General features: G+C 48.0%; 1 protein-coding gene across 1 annotated transcript; it reads left to right on the top strand.

The window, feature by feature from the left end:
• Nucleotides 1-919: 919 nt before the first annotated feature.
• Nucleotides 920-16,840, top strand: LOC149321480 (homeobox protein BarH-like 1b). The gene is made up of 4 exons (XM_089498442.1): nucleotides 920-1,127; nucleotides 8,991-9,297; nucleotides 11,994-12,078; nucleotides 16,258-16,840. The coding sequence occupies exons 1-4, from the start codon at nucleotides 920-922 to the stop codon at nucleotides 16,423-16,425; spliced, it is 768 nt and encodes a 255-aa protein (XP_089354568.1). The 3' UTR covers nucleotides 16,426-16,840.
• Nucleotides 16,841-17,340: the final 500 nt, after the last annotated feature.

Here is a 17,340-nt window from a genome sequence, read left to right as displayed (position 1 = left end):
TCTGGAGAAGTGAGGCTGGGTCCTCCAGGTGGGAGACAGGTAGCTTCTGGCATGGCTTCTGAAGCGAAGGCGAAAGGAAGGAAGGGCTCTGCCTCGTCGCCTTTGGCGAATGGGGCTGATCCGATCCCGCTGGCGGTGAGGACGACCCAAGAGGCGACCTCCCTACTCCCCACCCCCTCCTCCCCGTAAAAAGGGTCAAGGTGGGGGGAGGAGAGAGGAGGGGGGCTGTCACAGACTCCTTCCTTCGTCTGGGTTGGCCTCCACCTGGCCCTATGGAAGAGGGGGGCCAGGTGCTTCCCTCCGCCTTCCGCCCACATCATGGAGGGATCGGGGGGAGGGAGGGAGGGTGTGTGTTGGCCAGGGCGAGGGGGGCTCCTGGCTGGCATTGGCGAGGGACCAAGGGCTTCTTGCCCAGGTACTCCCCCCAACCCCGACTTTAGGCCCGCCCGCCCTCCTCTCTCTCTCCCTCTCCCCTTCCGATCCCGGTCCTCCCCGGCCCTGTCCAGCCTGAGCTCTATAATAGGCTGTCCTCTGGAGCAGCCCCGGGGCGGAGAAAGGAAGCGCCGACGGAGGAGAGGACCCGGAGAGGAGGAAGAAGAGGAGGCCAAGGGGAAGGGGAAGAAGAAGGGGAAGGGAGCCTCCCAGGCCGCCGCGCCTTCGAGCAGCCGGAGCTGGCCAGCTTGGCCGGGGGGCCTCCCTCCCCTCTGTCGGGGGTCTGGGCGGGACACACCAGGCCGAGACCCTCGGAGGCTCTTTCCAGGGGATCGGGGCTCCGGCCTCGCCGCCAGGATGCTGCCCTCGGTCTCCCTTCGGCCTCCCCTCGGCCTCCAGAGCGGATCAGTCCCGGAGCGGAGGAGCCGCTGAGCCCCAGCCGGGGGTCTGCCGGGGAAGGCTGGGCCTCTTGGGCCCCGCGGGCGCCATGCAGCACCCCTTGGACCTGGGCGCCGCCGCCCACTATTTCCCCGCCGACCCCTTCGCCGACCCCCGACCCCACCGCTACCGGAGCTTTATGATCGAGGAGATCCTGACGGACCACCCGGACGCCAAGGCGTCGCCCCCCGCGGGAGAGCTGCTCAAGTTCGGGGTGAAGGCGCTGCTCTCGGCCCGGCCCTACCCCAGCCCCCTCGGTACGTACCTCCGCCGCCGCTGCTGCCCCGGGCCTCAGCCCCGCCAGGAGCCCCAAGGAGGGCCGCCTTCCCCCGCGGCTGGGGCCAGCCCTCCACATCGCCTCTATTGCCAAGGTGCAGTGCTAGTGCTGTTGTTATGGTTATTGTTATTGTCGGTGGGAGGGGGTGGCCAGAAAACTTCATTCCTTTCCTTCCTTTCCACTCCTCTTCCCCTTCCTTCCTTCCCTCGCTCCCTCCTTCCCTTGACTTGCCCCCCCCCCGACCCACTCGCCCTGAGGATGGGGGGCAACTGGCCAAAGACAGGCAAGAAAATGTCTCCCCTTCCTCGGCGCGGAAAGGTCCGCGAAACCCGCCCTGACTCCACGCTCCCCCTCAGTCCAAGGCTCTTGGGGTGGCATCCTAAACTTCCGTAGCCCTTAGGGCTCGTTGTTGTTGGACTTGGAGGGACTGGCTTCCCAGGAAACCCGCGCGGAGGTCAGACTCGAGCTCCCCGGCTCCGTCCAAGGCCCCAAGGTCCCGCAGCAAGGCCTCTTGCTTTCCCAGGGCATTCCCTCCGTGGGATTTCTTCTCATATTTATGCATGCAGCCCTAGGGCCCTGGGTCAGGCAGAAAAGCTGCAGTCGTAAATGGACTGATTAGAGGTCAAACCCCTTTCAATTTTAGTGACTCAAACATAATTAAACGGATAGCAGCCTTGTCTTTTACGCAGTAAAAATGATGCCAGAGTCGACTTCCTTCCTTTCAAACGGCGTCACCTCCTCCGGCTATCCAACCCAGTTTTAAAACTTTAAAAAGCGACCCCCGAAACGATATATTCTGAGAGATCCTCGGCGCTAAACGAGACAACTCCAAATTAGATCATTTAAATCTTAAATCAGACTCAGTAGCCTCCTTCAGGGCAAAATGTATCTTCCAGAATAAATTATTTCAGCACAACAAACTCCAACTCCCAGAATTCCATAGTCTTGAACCAGAACGAGTTAAAGTGGTGCCAGACCAGGTTATTTCTCCAGGGTTGCTTTGGGCAAGTCACATTCAGCCTCAGGGGAAGGCAAAGGCAAACCTCCTCTGCCCAAATCTTGCCAAAAACAAAACCCCTCAGGAAATGTTCTCCTGAAGGTTGCCATAAGTCAGAAACGACTTGAAGGCATACAGCAACGACAAAGATGTATTGAATCCATAGGAACTTGGGAGGCCAACCATTTTTAAATGAAATGGATCCCTTCAGTCTGTTCTGGCTGAGACTAACAATGGCCTAAACACATTGTTAGTCTCAGCCAGAACAGACTGAAGGGATCCATTTCACTTAAAAATGGTTGGCCTCCCAAGTTCCTATGGATTCAATACATCTTTGTATATCTGGGCCAGTCTAGAAGCACACCTCGTCGCTGTAGAATTCAGGGAAAGAAGGAAGGAATAACCTTTATCGAAGGCTTAAAATGCCAGTCTTTGCTAATATGTGGCCTAGTGGATCTTCTTCCTCCACTCTCCTAAAACCTCAGCTCTTCCTTTCCTTCTCTAAAGCCCCCTTCCGATCCCTGGCATCCTCTCCTTTTGTGCCTCTGCCATCTGCTTGGAAGCTAAATGGAAGCTGACCTCCTGTGGGAGCCACAGGGCCGGAGATTGGCATGAAAAGGGCCTCTCGCCTCAGAAGCCTAAAGAGACTCAGCAAAGAAACTAGACTTTGCTTTTCTGAGAAGAAAAGAGGCTTCTCCACAAGCTATGCCCCCCTCCCCCCATGTTTTTGTGGTTTGAGTGTTGGACTACGACTCTGGAGACCAGGGTTCGAGTCCCAGCTGGGCCATGGAAACCCATTGGGTGACCTTGGGCGAGTCACACTCTCTTGGCCTCAAGGGAAGGCAATGACAAACCGCCTCTGAACAAAGCATGTCAAGAAAACACCATGGTAGGGTCGCCGACAACCAACCAACCAAACAAATAAACGACTTGAAGGCACACAGCAACAACAGCAGTCGAAAATAAACCGCGATGATTTAAAAAAATGGCTTGTTCCAGTTTTCCTTTGGTTTTGAATGGGGAATGAACACCACAGCAACATGGCTAGCTCAAATGCATCTGAGGAAGTAGAGTGAAGTCTAGGAAAGCTCATGCTGCCAGTGTCTTTCTTTCCATCAGTCTCAAAGGTGCTGCAAGATCTCTCTAAGTATGTACTGATTCTGCAGACTAACACGGCTAGGTCTTTGAATAGCTAGGGAGTTCTCCTTTCCTCAACCCCCTCCCCTGAAAACCTGGTGGGGTTTTCTGACGCCACCCCATGTTGATGTTGTTCTTTAAGGGAAAGGCAAAACAGATGAAACCCAAAGGATTTCTTTTCGCCCTTATTGTGCGTTGAGAAAGGAAGAAGAGTCCAAAGGAGCGGCAGGCCAAGCCGCCCAGAAAGAATAGCATTTCCCCGTTTGCAAGGGCTGAAAATCTATAACAAAAGTCCCTAGAGATGCCCTGTGGGCCAGGATTTCAAGGCGTAGCAGAGTTCGTCTAGAAAACCAGTCTGCCAAGGGATCTTGCAGCACCTTTGAGACTCACTGAGAGAAAGAAGTTGGGAACAAGAGCTTTCGGCATGCATCTGAGGAAGAAGGCTCCAGGCTCCGAAAGCTCCTGCTCCCAACTTCTCTCTTGCAGTCAGTCTCAAAGGTGCTGTAAGATCCCGTGGCTGGCTTACCTACGGGGCTCATTCCTACTTACATTTCCGATTCGCCTTCGTGTCTCGATTCCCCCCAAAAGGGCCCTCGTCCCCACCATGAAAGCGGATCTTTTCATTATCCTCTTGTTTCCCGTCCGTGTTCAGCTCTCTGGCCTCTCCGTTTGGGAGACTCCAGATTACAGTCGGTATCACACTGGAGCTACCCCCATAGTGCGAAAAAACTAGTTTTGGGGGCCCTCTTCAGTAAGGAGAGACCTTTGCGGCAGGCATGGCGAGAAAACTGGATGGCAATGGCTAGGAAATATATATTCCATTTCAAAGATATTGGAGGGGCTCCGAATGTGGTGGTTGAGGGGTGATGTGATGGCGGTGTTTCGATCTTTGAAGGGGTGTCACACTGAGGAGGAAGCAATCTTGTTTTCTGCTGCTCCAGAGACAAGGACCCGGAGCAATGGATGCAAGCTCCAGGAAAAGAGATTCCACCTCAACATTAGGAGGAACTTCCTGACAGTGAGGGCTGTTCGACAGTGGAACACACTCCCTCGGAGTCTCCTTCTTTGGAGGTCTTTAAGCAGAGGCTGGATGGTCATTTGTGTGGGGGTTGGGGGTTTATGAGTTCCTGCATGGCAAGGGGATGGACTGGATGGCCCTTGGGGTCTCTTCCAACTTTGTGATTCAGTCTCACAGTCGGGGAGACCCGTTTGCTCGAGGTTTGCCATAAGAAACGAGATGGACTTAGTGTGCCAATTGTAGCAGGACGACGGTGCCACCAGGGGAGAGGCCTATCGTGCCTTTGGGTTGCGTTGAACGCTCTTCTACACTTGAGGAGACCCCGTCACTCCCACTCCATCAGTCCAGAAAGGAAGGCTTGATCCCCCATTTTAGATCTGCCAGAAAGAGGAATTTTTACCACTAGTTGAATCAAGGGCAACTTAACTCGACCCGATTCCGATTCTAAACACACTCTTCTTTATTTTGACTTCAAAGCGGGGGAGGGGGATTTCCATGCAGTGTTTTTAAGTGGGGATGAAAATGTGGTTTAGCGTTGGAATTCACAGGCTGGAGCCTAGATTCTGTATTTACAGGCCAGAGATAGAAAAGGGATCCTTGTGCTTAATTTATTGTTTTTATTTTTCTTTGAACACTTCTTTACCATCTGCTAGAAGGAGAGACCTGAAATGATAAGATTTTACCTTTCTCTCTCTCTCTCTCTTGTTTAAAGCAAGTAGTAATTGGATACAGAGTGCCTCTGTTCCAAATATAAAATACGGATGGGCTTCACTTGGCTTATGTGAATGTGTAAATTGCACTTATTTCCCGTTCTCTCCGCAAGATCAATAAGGGGGAAAAATCCCACCTGGATAAAATATGAGGGAATTCCACATCAGTTTGCAATCTCATCCTATATCTGAAGACCCTTCGGGTGCCTTTTCAGGAACAAAGTTCACTGGACCCAATGTGTGGCTTTCTTCCATGTAAATTGCCTGAGAAAAGCGCTGTGCAGACAGAGACAAAAAGTGAACACTGGAAGCCGCCCCATTATTTTTCGAGGAGGAAAATCCAGCGCCTGTTAAATTTCCTCCAAGGAGTGGGGGCTTTTATGTTAACTTGACTGGATCTTACATTTGCTTCTTAATTTTGTAGTTTTGTAGCTATGATGTTTTGGAATCAAGGAAGGGTATAATCCTAAATAACGGAGTTTGTGTTGGAGTTTAGAAACCTTTCGAGCTCAGTCCTGCGCGTGTGTCGGTAGATGGAAATCTAAAGCTGACGTTTTAGATTTGGGAATAAACCCTACTGAAAGCAATGGGACCTACCGAAAGCGACCTTCTTTAGTACAGGACTGCATAATTAATAAAAAAGCGATTTCCCCCCCAGTAGGAATTAAAAAGACGCTGTTCTCATCCCCTTAAGAGTCCCTTTATTAAACCCTGCTTTGTTATTACCTTCAAGTGGATTCAAGTTTACGTGTGTGTTAGGTGCCTTCAAATCGCCTGTCCTCTAATGGGGACCCGATAGATTTCATAGGGTTTTCTTAATCAAGGAATACTCAGAGGTGGTTTTGGCGGTTCCTTCCTCCGAAATATAGCCTACAGCACCGGGTATTCGTTGGTGGTCTCCCATCCTCCCCGCTTGGTCATGGAAACCGATTGTGTTACCTTGGGCACGTCACACTCTCTCAGCTTCAGTGGGAGGCAAAAGTAAATCTCCTCTAAACAAGTCTTGCTAAGAAGACCCCCGCGATAGGTTCGCGGTTAGAGTTGCCATAAGTCGGAAACGTGTTGAAGGCACACAGCAAGGGGTTTCTGGGCAAGATCTATGCCAAGGAGATTCGCCACTGCTTTTCTCTTAAGCTAAATTCAAACATTCAGAACACCACATTTGCGTATAAAACGTGACCGAAACTTATTACTTGAAATTTAAGGGAACCCAAACTTCTTATTGAATTTCCCTCTAAATTCCAGAGAAACTTAATTTGTCTAAGATTCGAAAATATTTTCATGTATAAAGAATAACATTTTAAGGAAGCGTTTTCAAGGGGTCTGTGTTATTCGCTTTGTAAGTGTAGGAAATTTGATCTGTTGCTTCTAGGACTATATATATATATATGATCGGTGGGAGCACTTTAATGAATTATCAGTATATCCAAATTCGGGGAGCTGTCTCAAAACTTTACAGAGGGGCTGCCACCTATAAAACAAAGGAACAAAACACAAAGCCTACCTACCTCCAAATTCAAACTAACTTTGTATTAATTTCCATTTCCATTCCCATAATGGAGATCCTTAGGAAGGGATCTGAGAGTGACAGTTGAGTCATTGTTGCTTTTTTAAAAAAAACAATTGTTGTTGTTGTTGTTGTTGTTGTTGTTGTGTGCTTTCAAGTCGTTCTGGACTCTTGGCCAGTGCTTCTTGGCAAGATAGAGAAGGTTTGACTTTGCCTTCCTCTGAGGCTGAGAGAGTGTGACTAGGCCAAAGTCATCCTGTGGGTTTCCATGGCCGAACGGAGATTTGAACCCTGGTCTCCAGAGTCATAATCATGCTTGTTCTTTTTTTATTTAAAACCCTGGAAGGATCCAGTTCGTCCTCGTTACACAAGTGGTGGACCGGGCACCTTAATTTGTTTACAACGGAGCCAACCGGGCACTGATTTGTATTATTTATTTTAATTAATGTTATTATTATTTTGGACCGGGCATCCATAGAAGTATCTGGGATCGCTACGCCGATCCTTAAAGATTGTAGCCACAGACACATTTACCTCGGGGCAAGTCCCATCAAGATCCAGTGCTGCATCTGCTTCTGCTTTGTTCGGGGAGAGTTTCCCAGATACATGTGCCTCCATGGTACAGCCTTGAACTTGTGAGTCCAAGGTTCAACTCCCTTCGCCTTGAGAGTCCCAGGGTCAAGGCAAACCTCCTTTGAATGAATCCGGACAGTTAAAGTGCACAACCCTTGTTGTTGTAGTGTGCCTTCAAGTCGTTTCTACGGCGACCCTAAAGCGAACCTATGGTAGCAGTTTAATATCACTTTAACTCCTGAGAGTTATGTCCTGGGATTTGTAGTTCGGTATGGCACTTAGCATTCGCTGCTAGACCTCTGTAGTCCACTAGAACTCTCTGGCAAAGAATGCTAAGTCCAATGAGAAGTCGAAGGCTTTCGTGGTCCATAGTTTTTTGTGGAATTTTCGGGCTATGTGTCCATGTTCTAGAAGCCATGTTCTGTGGCTGGCATCTTCGGAGAATAAACTCTTCTAGAACATGGCCACATTCAGAGAAGATGCCAGCCACAGATGCTGGTGAATCGCCAGGAATGAACTCTTCTAGAACATTGACGCAGAGCCCGAAAAACCCACAAAAAACTAATGCTAAGTCCTTCCAAACTACACCTCCCAGAATTCCATCAAAAGGAGCCACCGTGGTCTGGAACGGCTATAATTATACAGTGTGGATATACGCCAAGAAAATAGGGTCGCCATAAGTCGGGGTCCATGTGAAGGCGTATAACAACAGCTCTGAGCAGGCCCCCGCGACAGGCGAAGTGATGCATGCAACCAAGGCCCTGAATTGGAAAGACTTGAGGGGTTCTTGCAGGTCTCTCGTACGTAGCTACGTTCTCCATAAAACTCGAAGCTGATTTGAGGGCACATGGCGACAAAAGTGCTGTTAGCAGGATGAGACTGACATTCTCAAACAGAGAATGGAAATCTGTGGCCCCTCCAGACGCCGCTGGACTGTGACTCCCAGAGGCGAGGATAGCTTCATGACATCGCTGTGAGTAACTGCCCTTTTACCATCCCCAGAAATCCCGGTTTGGGAGGCGTCAAGACAGCTCCCTGGTTGGGAATGCCAAATGCCCCGCCCTCCATTGGCTGGCCTAGTGGTTTGAGTCTTGGATTAGGACTCGGGAGACTAGGGTGCGGCCTCCTCTCGGCCATGAAGCCCACTGGGTGACCTGGGGCAAGTCACACTCTCTCAGCCTCAACCTCTGAGCAAACCTAGCCAAGAAAACCCCAGGGTAGGCTTTAGGGTCACCATAAATCGGAAATGACTTGAAGGCACACAGCAGCAGCAACAACAACAACCACTGCCAATCCCAGGATTCCACAGGATGGAACCAGCGCAGTCAAAGTGGAATCACAATACTACAACTTCATAGTGTGGAAGGCATACTTAGCATCCTCCACCCTTAGCAGAACCGAACAAGAACTTTTTCTTAGGGCATTTCTCAGGGTGACCAGACATCCTCCTTTTCCCGACACGTTGTACATTTCAGCCTGCCTTTTCTTCCCAGGAGGAATTCCAAAATCTCCTACCTTTAAGCATGGCTCAGTCTAGCATGAAATGTACATTTATCTGAGTGTTTTGAGCTTCTGTTCGGTCATGCCCTACATTTTTTCCCTCCCTACATTTTACGGTGTCCTGTCCTCTTTGGCGGTGAGGACATCTGACCACCCTCTCCTTTCTGGAACTGAGCCACAATACAAGGTGGGTTTCGGTTCCTTGCCTGGAAACTCTGCAAATGGCAGGACCTTCAAGCGAAGTCAATCGGGATCCTACATCTCCCAACCTAGCTGGGTGGCTGGGGATTCTGGGAGGTGCAGTTCCCCCCCCCCCAAAAAAAAAGTTACTTTCCAGAGCCTTGGAACCAGTGGAAGGCTTGAATAACCAACCTCCTTTCTCTTTCTCTCTCTTTCTCTAGCGGTTCTGAAAGCGGAGCAGGCGGCGGCCGTCTTCAAGTTTCCTCTGGCGCCGCTGGGCTGCTCGGGCCTGAGTCCGGCGGCTCTCTTGGCGGCAGGGTCCGGGCTCCAAGGGGGATCCCCGGCCCCCCACCTGCCCCTCGAGCTTCACTTCCGAGGGAAGCTGGAACCCGGGGCCGCCGGAGCCGCCTCCGAGGCCGGCAGCAAAGCCAAGAAAGGCCGTCGGAGCCGCACCGTCTTCACCGAGCTGCAGCTGATGGGGCTGGAGAAGCGCTTCGAGAAGCAGAAGTACCTCTCCACGCCGGACAGGTGGGCAAGGAAGGGCTCAGGGATACTGCCATCTGGATGCCAGGCCCTACCGGGCAATGGCTGAGACCTTTTGGACTGCAGCTCCCAGAATCCCCGAACTAGCATAGCCCCCAGGCAAGGCATCTTTGAAAAAAATGGTTCCTGGGTGTGCCTTCTCCCATCCCAAAGGGTCTTGTGTGGAAGATTCTCCACTACATGCAGCCCCGACATTCAGATTGCATTGAATAGTTTTTGTTTTAAGTCAGTTCATGTACACCAACAACTTTTTATTATTCTGCACACCTCTGTTAAAAAGAAGAAAACTCCCTACAACTCTTAGGGAAAAATGGTTTAATATAAAGTTATATAATAATAATAATAATAATAATAATAATAATAATAGGTTTGCAATAACTCGCTGAAAGATTTGAAACAGGTGTGGGAATTGTGCGGTTCACTGGTTAAATTGTAAGTGTCTGCACTATGTATCCCAAAGCCAAGACTTGGTGCTCCTTTGGATGTCTGAAAAATGCCTTGCCTCTGGAGATGCTGGCGGCCCTTCAAGCACTAGGAAGTGGGGTCGTGATCGAGATCGGAAATAGCTGGTTTGGCAATCCTGTCTTGGTCCTCCTCACACAGCATCTGAACTCAGAAATTTAAAGTCTCCCAAAGGCAACTGTCTCAGATCTTGGAAGCTAAGCAGGGTCAGCCTTGGTTAATATTTGGATGGGAAACCACCAACGACCATTGCGTGTTGTAGGCTATATTCGAGAGAAAGAAACTGGGAAAGAGGACTAGCCTGGTGTACTGGTACTTTAACTCTGGAGATCAGGACTTGAATCCCTGCTCAGTCGTGGAAACCACCTTGGGCAAGTCACACTTCAGAAGGCAGAGGTGGCCCATCCTAGGAACAAATCTTGTCAAGAAAACCCCGTCATAGATTCACCTTAGAGCTGCCATAAGTCAGAAACAACTTGAAGGCAAACAACAACTGCACAACTGGCCAATCCACCTCTATGAACCCTATGAAATCCATGGGGTCATAAATTGACAGGAGACTTGAAGGCACATTGTACACACACATGCCACCAACCCTGATGGCCCCAGTCCTTGCTTCTTCCCTTCCCACCAAAGGAACCAGGCACAGCTTCGGGGTTCCCTAGGTGCTATCTAAACATATCATTGAAGGATTCCAAGTAATTATCCATCTCTCCTTCACCCCCCTCACCCCCCCCAACTAACTACTAACAAGGTATATACTCAACTATAAGTCAACCTCACATATAAATTGAGAATAGGTTTTTGGACCAAAATTATAGATTTTGATATAACCCATGTATAAGTCAAGGGTAAAACTTAGGGACATGTAACAAAGAATGTAAAGGATGAAGCTAAAGAAAATTATGCCGCTATTTTCCTGGTCAGGCATTCAAAAAGCCCGGAAGCAGCACCGCAGTAGAGAGAATAGAGGTGGCTGGTGCTTCTTTTAGGTTTTCCTGGGATAGACAAAGCTCTGACTTTTCACCACTCTACCCAGAGAAGGGGATGGCTCCTATTTTGATAAGAGTTAACTTATACAGTACTTACATTGATCCATGGATAACTCAACCCAGTGTTTTGAGGTTGATTTTTTGATTAAAATTTCTAGACTTATACATGGATATATGTAGCATGTATTCAGTCATGGAGAGCAAAGGAACTCAGGCTGGCCATAAGACAAATCTGAGAAACTAATTGGGCTGCTGTCTCTACAAGGTCCACTCAGAGGTTACAAAATACTTTTCTCAAGTATTCATCTTGGAAGGCATACTCGCCGGAGAAAAATAAAGTAGGTGTAGTAGTTTGGACCTGAGTGGGTTCAGATTTGAGCAAGTGACTTTCTGAGCAAATTACTCCCTCCCTATTCAGATTGCCTATCTTGCAGAGCTTTGGAGAAGATATGCTTGAAAGAACAGATGTTTATTTCATTCCAGTAAAAGTCATGCAGTTCTCCAGAAATTGTTATCTGATCAGCAGAGGATTAAGGCCCTAGACCATGTCAAATTCGAGAGGCCCAATAGCATTAATCTAAAAATATGAATTATGCAACAACAATTATTTTATTTATTTGTTAATTTAGTAGCCCATCTTTTGCCCGATACGAAATTCAAGGCAGCTCACAATACAGATTAAAGCAACATATACCTAAATTAAATCATAATAGTAAAAAAGTGAAAAAACAAATAAATGTGTGTGCACCTTCAAGTCACCTGTTGACTTATGGCAACCCCATGAATGTCATCTGGTTTTCCTAGGCAAGGAATGCTCAGAGGTGGTTTGGCCAGTTCCTTCCTCTAAAATAGCCTACATCACAGGACAATGTATATTGAGATGATATTTCTTTTATTCTCCCCCCCCCCCCCACGAAAACAGTTGAGCAAAACTTGAAATTTAGTAAATTGGCTTGCTCCCCATAATCAGAAGACCTGAAATTTAACAACTTGTGTGTACATCAGGTGCTCAGTTTGATGTATCCAGCAACATCTGAAGAGTCACAGGATCTCCAGTTTTGAAGGGCTGTGCTAAAAAAACAAACCCTGGAAAGAGAGTGATCAATTTACAGAGGAGGAAGGGTGGTGGCAGTGAAGACATCCAAAGGGAAACCTGTGGGAGTGGATGGGTGGAACTGAGTGGATATGAGCAGGATGTTATAGTGATGCTTTGTTTCTCCCCTGCAGGATAGACCTGGCAGAATCCCTGGGCCTGAGTCAACTGCAAGTGAAAACCTGGTACCAAAACAGGCGGATGAAATGGAAGAAAATAGTAAGTGTGCTTGGTGGACTATGTTTTGCTTTTACTCTCTACTTTCATGGACAGCTACAGGCAAAAATAATCATTCCCACCTAATGAGTTTTCTTTGCCACCTGGAAAAGGCAGAAGAGACAGATTTATAGCCTCCAAACAAGGTTCTTCAGATATGGTCTACTACAACTCCCTTCATTCCAGGACACTCAGTGGCCAAACTGCAGGTGTTGTGCTTGGATACATCTGCTTGTGAAAAGAAGCTTACTTCATCTTAAGACTTTTTGGAGGGAGGGGAAGTTGTGGATGTGAAGGTGTTGCTGAAATACACCTCCCAACCACTGGGGCTGATGAGATCCAAAGGTTCCTCACCCTTGTTCTTATGGCTATAATGGTGCTGGCAAGCCTTCGTTTTCTCTTCACTCCATTCCCAAGTAAGGGTTTGACCTTGGCCTTGCTCACCCCAATTGAGTGGCACTTTCAAGGCTGATCCTCTTCATGATAAGCCATATATCTGGACACCCATTGATTTCCTCACTCTGTAGTGATCAGTTGCTGTGTATCCAGAACAAAGTTGTGTGGAAGCCACAATGGCAGAACATCTTTCTCAAATAGTTATCTCAGTAGCTTGTAGCAGGGTCAAAGATCTCTGCTCTGATATTCCTCCAGCCAAAGCTGAACCAATCAAATGGAGGGATTTCAGCTGAAAACCCTTGGTTCTAGTCCTCCTAAGGCCTCAGTTCTCAGTTCTGCTGGGGCTTTGGTGAATTGAAGTCCCAAAAAGCATCTCAAAGGCCAAACATAACTGGCAGACATTTGTGCATGGCTGGCTTTATATGATTCAGAGAAAACCACTCCACATGTCCTGGATGCAGTCCCCACCAAGATAAATAGGGGTGCGGTGGATTTGGTTTTTCTGGTACAGAGATGAAGACCTTAGTCTCTTGCTTCGTAATGGGGGTAGGCCTTGTACACCAAGAATTGGATTCTAACCACACTTAGCCAGCGTTGAACCAGTTTAACACACATCCATAGAGGATCAAACTGTCCAAACTCATGCTTTAGTCTAGGAAAAAACCCATGAGACAAATTAGTAATGGTGAATTACTAATGAGCTGCCTTGGGTCATTCCAGGAAAGTCATGCAATTCTCTGGGAGAAAGGTGGCATATAAATAAAATAAAAACATAAAAAATATTTTAGAGGAAGGAACTGACAAAACCACATCTGAGTATTTACTGCCTAAGAAAACCCTATGAAATTCATGAGGTCACCATAAGTCAACAGATCTGAAGGCGCGTGCACACACACACACAATTTTCAGAGGGAGCTATGGTATGGCAAAACAGTGTGGATCTAGCCTTTATTTACCAATAGTTTAAATGTGGAGCTTTAGTGCAATGGCAATCAGGGCTTTCACACTAATGCCTTTAATGGGCTCTGCTCCATTCAGGGGACATGAAGCTGAATTTCCAAAACAATATCATGATTTGCCTAAGCTTTTGGGGAAAGGGAGAGACTGTAATCTTCCCTAAATAGCATTTGCTGGCCTTAATGAGATGATGTCATGTTTATTTTTGTTGCTTTAAGTCAGTGCCTTATATGCTGATTTTGCCCATGCTTACTTCAAAGCAAAGAGAGAGGCCATTCTAACCACACATCTGTGGAAATCAACTTCATTTATATAAGTGGGACTTGACTCACACTCAGAATTATTACATATTAGTAATAATTCTGTCAGTGTACATTTTGGGGACAAAGCTGCACTAACTAAGTTGGGGAGACTCAAGAGGAACTGATAGGCAAGTTGAACAGGGGGTTGCAGAACATCTGTGACTGCAGGTAGGGGGGAAATCAATCTGGGGCCAGAGTAATGAGAGTGCCTTCCAAATGAGTACATCATATGAAACATAATATGACTAGGAATTGGCTATGCATGCTGTGCTGATTCTCCTGTTAAGGCAATTTCCCTGGGAATAAGCTCCATTGAATTCACTGGGACTGGAGCTCTTTCTTGCCCTTGCCTCCAGCAATTTGGTGGAGACAATCTAACAGAAGCATGTATGCATGTATGTAAGGCGCTGTGTAAATCTACAGTGCTATATAAATAATAATAATAATAATAATAATAATAATAATGTAAAGGTACCAATCAGGAGAAACAAACAAACTAGGTCCATGATCCAAGATGGCTTTTTATTTTGCATGCAAATGAACACAGGGGAATCATTTCTACCAAACTGTGCCACCGGACAAAGCACCGAAAACTGATTTGTCTCCCTCCTTGTCTGGGTCATCTTGGCCTTGACTTTGCAGGTGCACTGTTATCTTGCCAAAACTCAGAAAGGGGAAGGTTGGGAGAGAAAGTAAGGAGTAGAAGAGGGGGGCAATCCAGCCAAAGGAAGAGCAGCGAGAGAGAGGGGGTTTATCAAACCCTAACAATAATAAAGCAGGTTAATCCTTTATATTGTATATATGTATGTGCCACCAATGGTTTTTATAGTCAAGGAATACTCAGAGTTGGTTTTTGCAGTTTCCCTTTCTGAAATATATGCTGCAGCACCTGGTCTTGTGTGTGTGTGTGTGTGTCCCTTCCAAGTACCAACCAGAGATGATCCTGCTTAGCTTCCAAGATCAGGCAAGATCTGGTACTTTTAGCGTATTTAGGCCCTAAAGAGTCCTCCCCAAATCTTTTATATTAGAGGTGGGCAAAGTGCAGCTCTCCAGATACTACTGGAAGTTTCAACTCCTTGGATTTCTCTTTTAAAGTGGATTTATTGCCCCAGTGACATTGATACCACAAACCTTTGCTGACACCTGGAGCTCTACCTTTTCCTCACCTCTGCTTTACATCCTTGAGGCTACCAGCTTATTATGCCCATTTACCTGCAAGCAAAATGGGACTTTCTTCCTTGTAGACCCTAACAGAAAATTTACTCGGAGTGAGTAGTCCTTTCAATGGGAGGGCAGCAAAACTGGTTATTATAGAAACAGAAAGCGTTTCTACACTCTCAGTACCCACCCAGGAGTGAAGCTTCCAAAATGTGCTCAAATATAAACAGAAACAGGATACAAAGGAATTTTGCAGCACTTTTGTGGCTAACTGGGAGAAAGAGGTTTTGGAGCCTGAGCCTTGGTAGACTCAGTTCATTGTTGGCTTCAAGCATATGAGGAAGTCGACTGCTTTATGAAAGGTTACACTACAGACTTCTTTTTTCCATTGAGTCCCACAGGTGTTAGAAGATTCCTTTGCCTGCTCATACAGACGAGTCTGGTTTAAAACAGAATCGAGAGCAATAATACAATAGTAACAGAAATCCTCTTTCGAACAGCCCAGCAGGCATCTTAACCTCAGGAAAGAATGCTTTTTGGCAGATTATTTTTTCAGACCCAACACCATAAAGATCTTGCTTCCTTGCATCAAGGGTTCCCCACCAAAGCTCTTGTCCAAAGAGTTGGCTATAGGAATACCCCTTTACTTTGCACAGTGAGAGGTAGACATCCGACAAGTAAGACTATTCTCTGGGTTTTTGCGAGTTTTTCGGACTACGTGGCCATGTTCTAGAAGAGCTTATTCCTGACGTTTCACTTGCATCTGTGGCTGGCATTTTCAGAGGAGATCTTCAGAGAAGATGCCAACCACAGATGCTGGCGAAACTCTTCTAGAACATGGCCACGTAGCCCGAAAAACCCACAAAAAACTATGGATGCCGGCCATGAAAGCCTTCGACTTCACGCTATTTTCTGGCATTTGTTGTTGTGTGCCTTCAAGTCATTCCCGACTTAAGATGGCCCTAAGGCGAACCTATCACAAGTTTATCTGAAGCTGAGAATGTGTGACTCGCCCAAGGTGGCCCAGTGGGTTTTCTATGGCAAGAACAAGCCTTACGCTCAACCCAGAAGCATAGTGCTGGGGAAAGGCTTACCTGTTGGCTGTCTACCTGCTGAGCTCACACTGAAAGCCCAGGAACCATGCCAGGTAGAAGAAAAGGTAGTGCAAACCAGGAGGAAGGACAGAGTAGCTGCCCGGTGTTTTCTTTGGGCATCACCTTGGACTTGGTGCTGAGATGAGTGTTTTCTAGACAGACGTGGAAAGTTTGGGTTTTTTTAAAAAAACCACATTTTTGGGTTCCTGCGATGTTCTCATCAGTGGCTGCATTCCCCCACATATCCCCCTCCTTTGTTTTTTGTTATCCCCCAGGTGCTGCAAGGCGGAGGGCTGGAGTCGCCCACCAAGCCCAAAGGACGCCCGAAGAAGAACTCCATCCCTTCGAGCGAGCAGCTGACGGAGCAAGAGAGGACGAAGGAGCTGGAGAGGCCGCCGGAGCTGAGCCTCGCTTCCCCGACCCAAGTCGGCCAGGAGGACTGACCCACCGCCCCCGGCCCAGCCCTCCCCGCGGACTCGGAGGGCGATGGGGCCCACCAAGGGCGGAAGGAAGACCCCTGGAGGACCAGGCGGACATGCCTCCACGGGTCTGTTTTTGGGACCTCCAAGTGTGGGGCCTTGCAAATCGACTAGACCTCATTGAGGACCTCGTCCGGGAATTGCCTCGGAGCCCACGCCCCACGGACACGAGGGCCCGGCAAACTGGTTTTGTTGCTCTGAAGCTGCCAGGAGGAAGAGGAAGAGGAAGAAGAAGAAGAGGAGAGAGAAACAAGCAGGGTGGCCTAATGGTTAGTGAAGACTATTCTTCTGCATCGGTGCCGTTGTATTTCCTGGGCCTCCTCGTTGTCCTTAGGGAAGGGAAAGGCCTCCCCCCGTTTGTCTCTCTGGGAAAGAGGGGCTTTCTTTGGTTTCTTTTGTCCTTGGAGGGGGGGTGGGATACAGGGGTTCTTGAGATCCAAGGTTGTGCGGAGGAGTGTTTCTTAAAATATTAGACATACGCATTTTCCCCATTCGGTGTTTAATTAATAATAAGATAACGGATTTTATGTCAATAAAAATATTTTATGAACGGTTGCTCCGAGCCCCGCGATGCCTTCCTTTCCCCAGATCTTCCTCTCCAGGGGCATCCTCCGCCAAGGTCAGGAACAACAGCTTTGGTGGGTCGACTCTGGAGGAAGACCCCCGCTGGCTTCAGGGCCATTGATTGCCAGCCCAAAGTTAACCGTCTTGGGTCAAAGCGAGGGAATTTGTGGAACTGTCGGTTTGTGAGATATGTACTGATGCCACAATAAACAACAATTTCCAGGATTCTCTAGCACTGAGCCAGGGCAGTCAAAGCGGTCTCTCAGGCTCCGGCCATGCTGTAGAAATAATCCAGTTTAACACCACTTTGTCTGC

This window comes from Sceloporus occidentalis, unplaced genomic scaffold (genome assembly GCF_023333645.1).
Source record: "Sceloporus occidentalis isolate IW3139 unplaced genomic scaffold, rSceOcc1.0.p SCAF_1, whole genome shotgun sequence".
Taxonomy (NCBI): Eukaryota; Metazoa; Chordata; class Lepidosauria; order Squamata; family Phrynosomatidae; genus Sceloporus; species Sceloporus occidentalis.
Note: the sequence above shows the minus strand (reverse complement) of the source record. Positions and strands in the feature narration are given on the sequence as shown.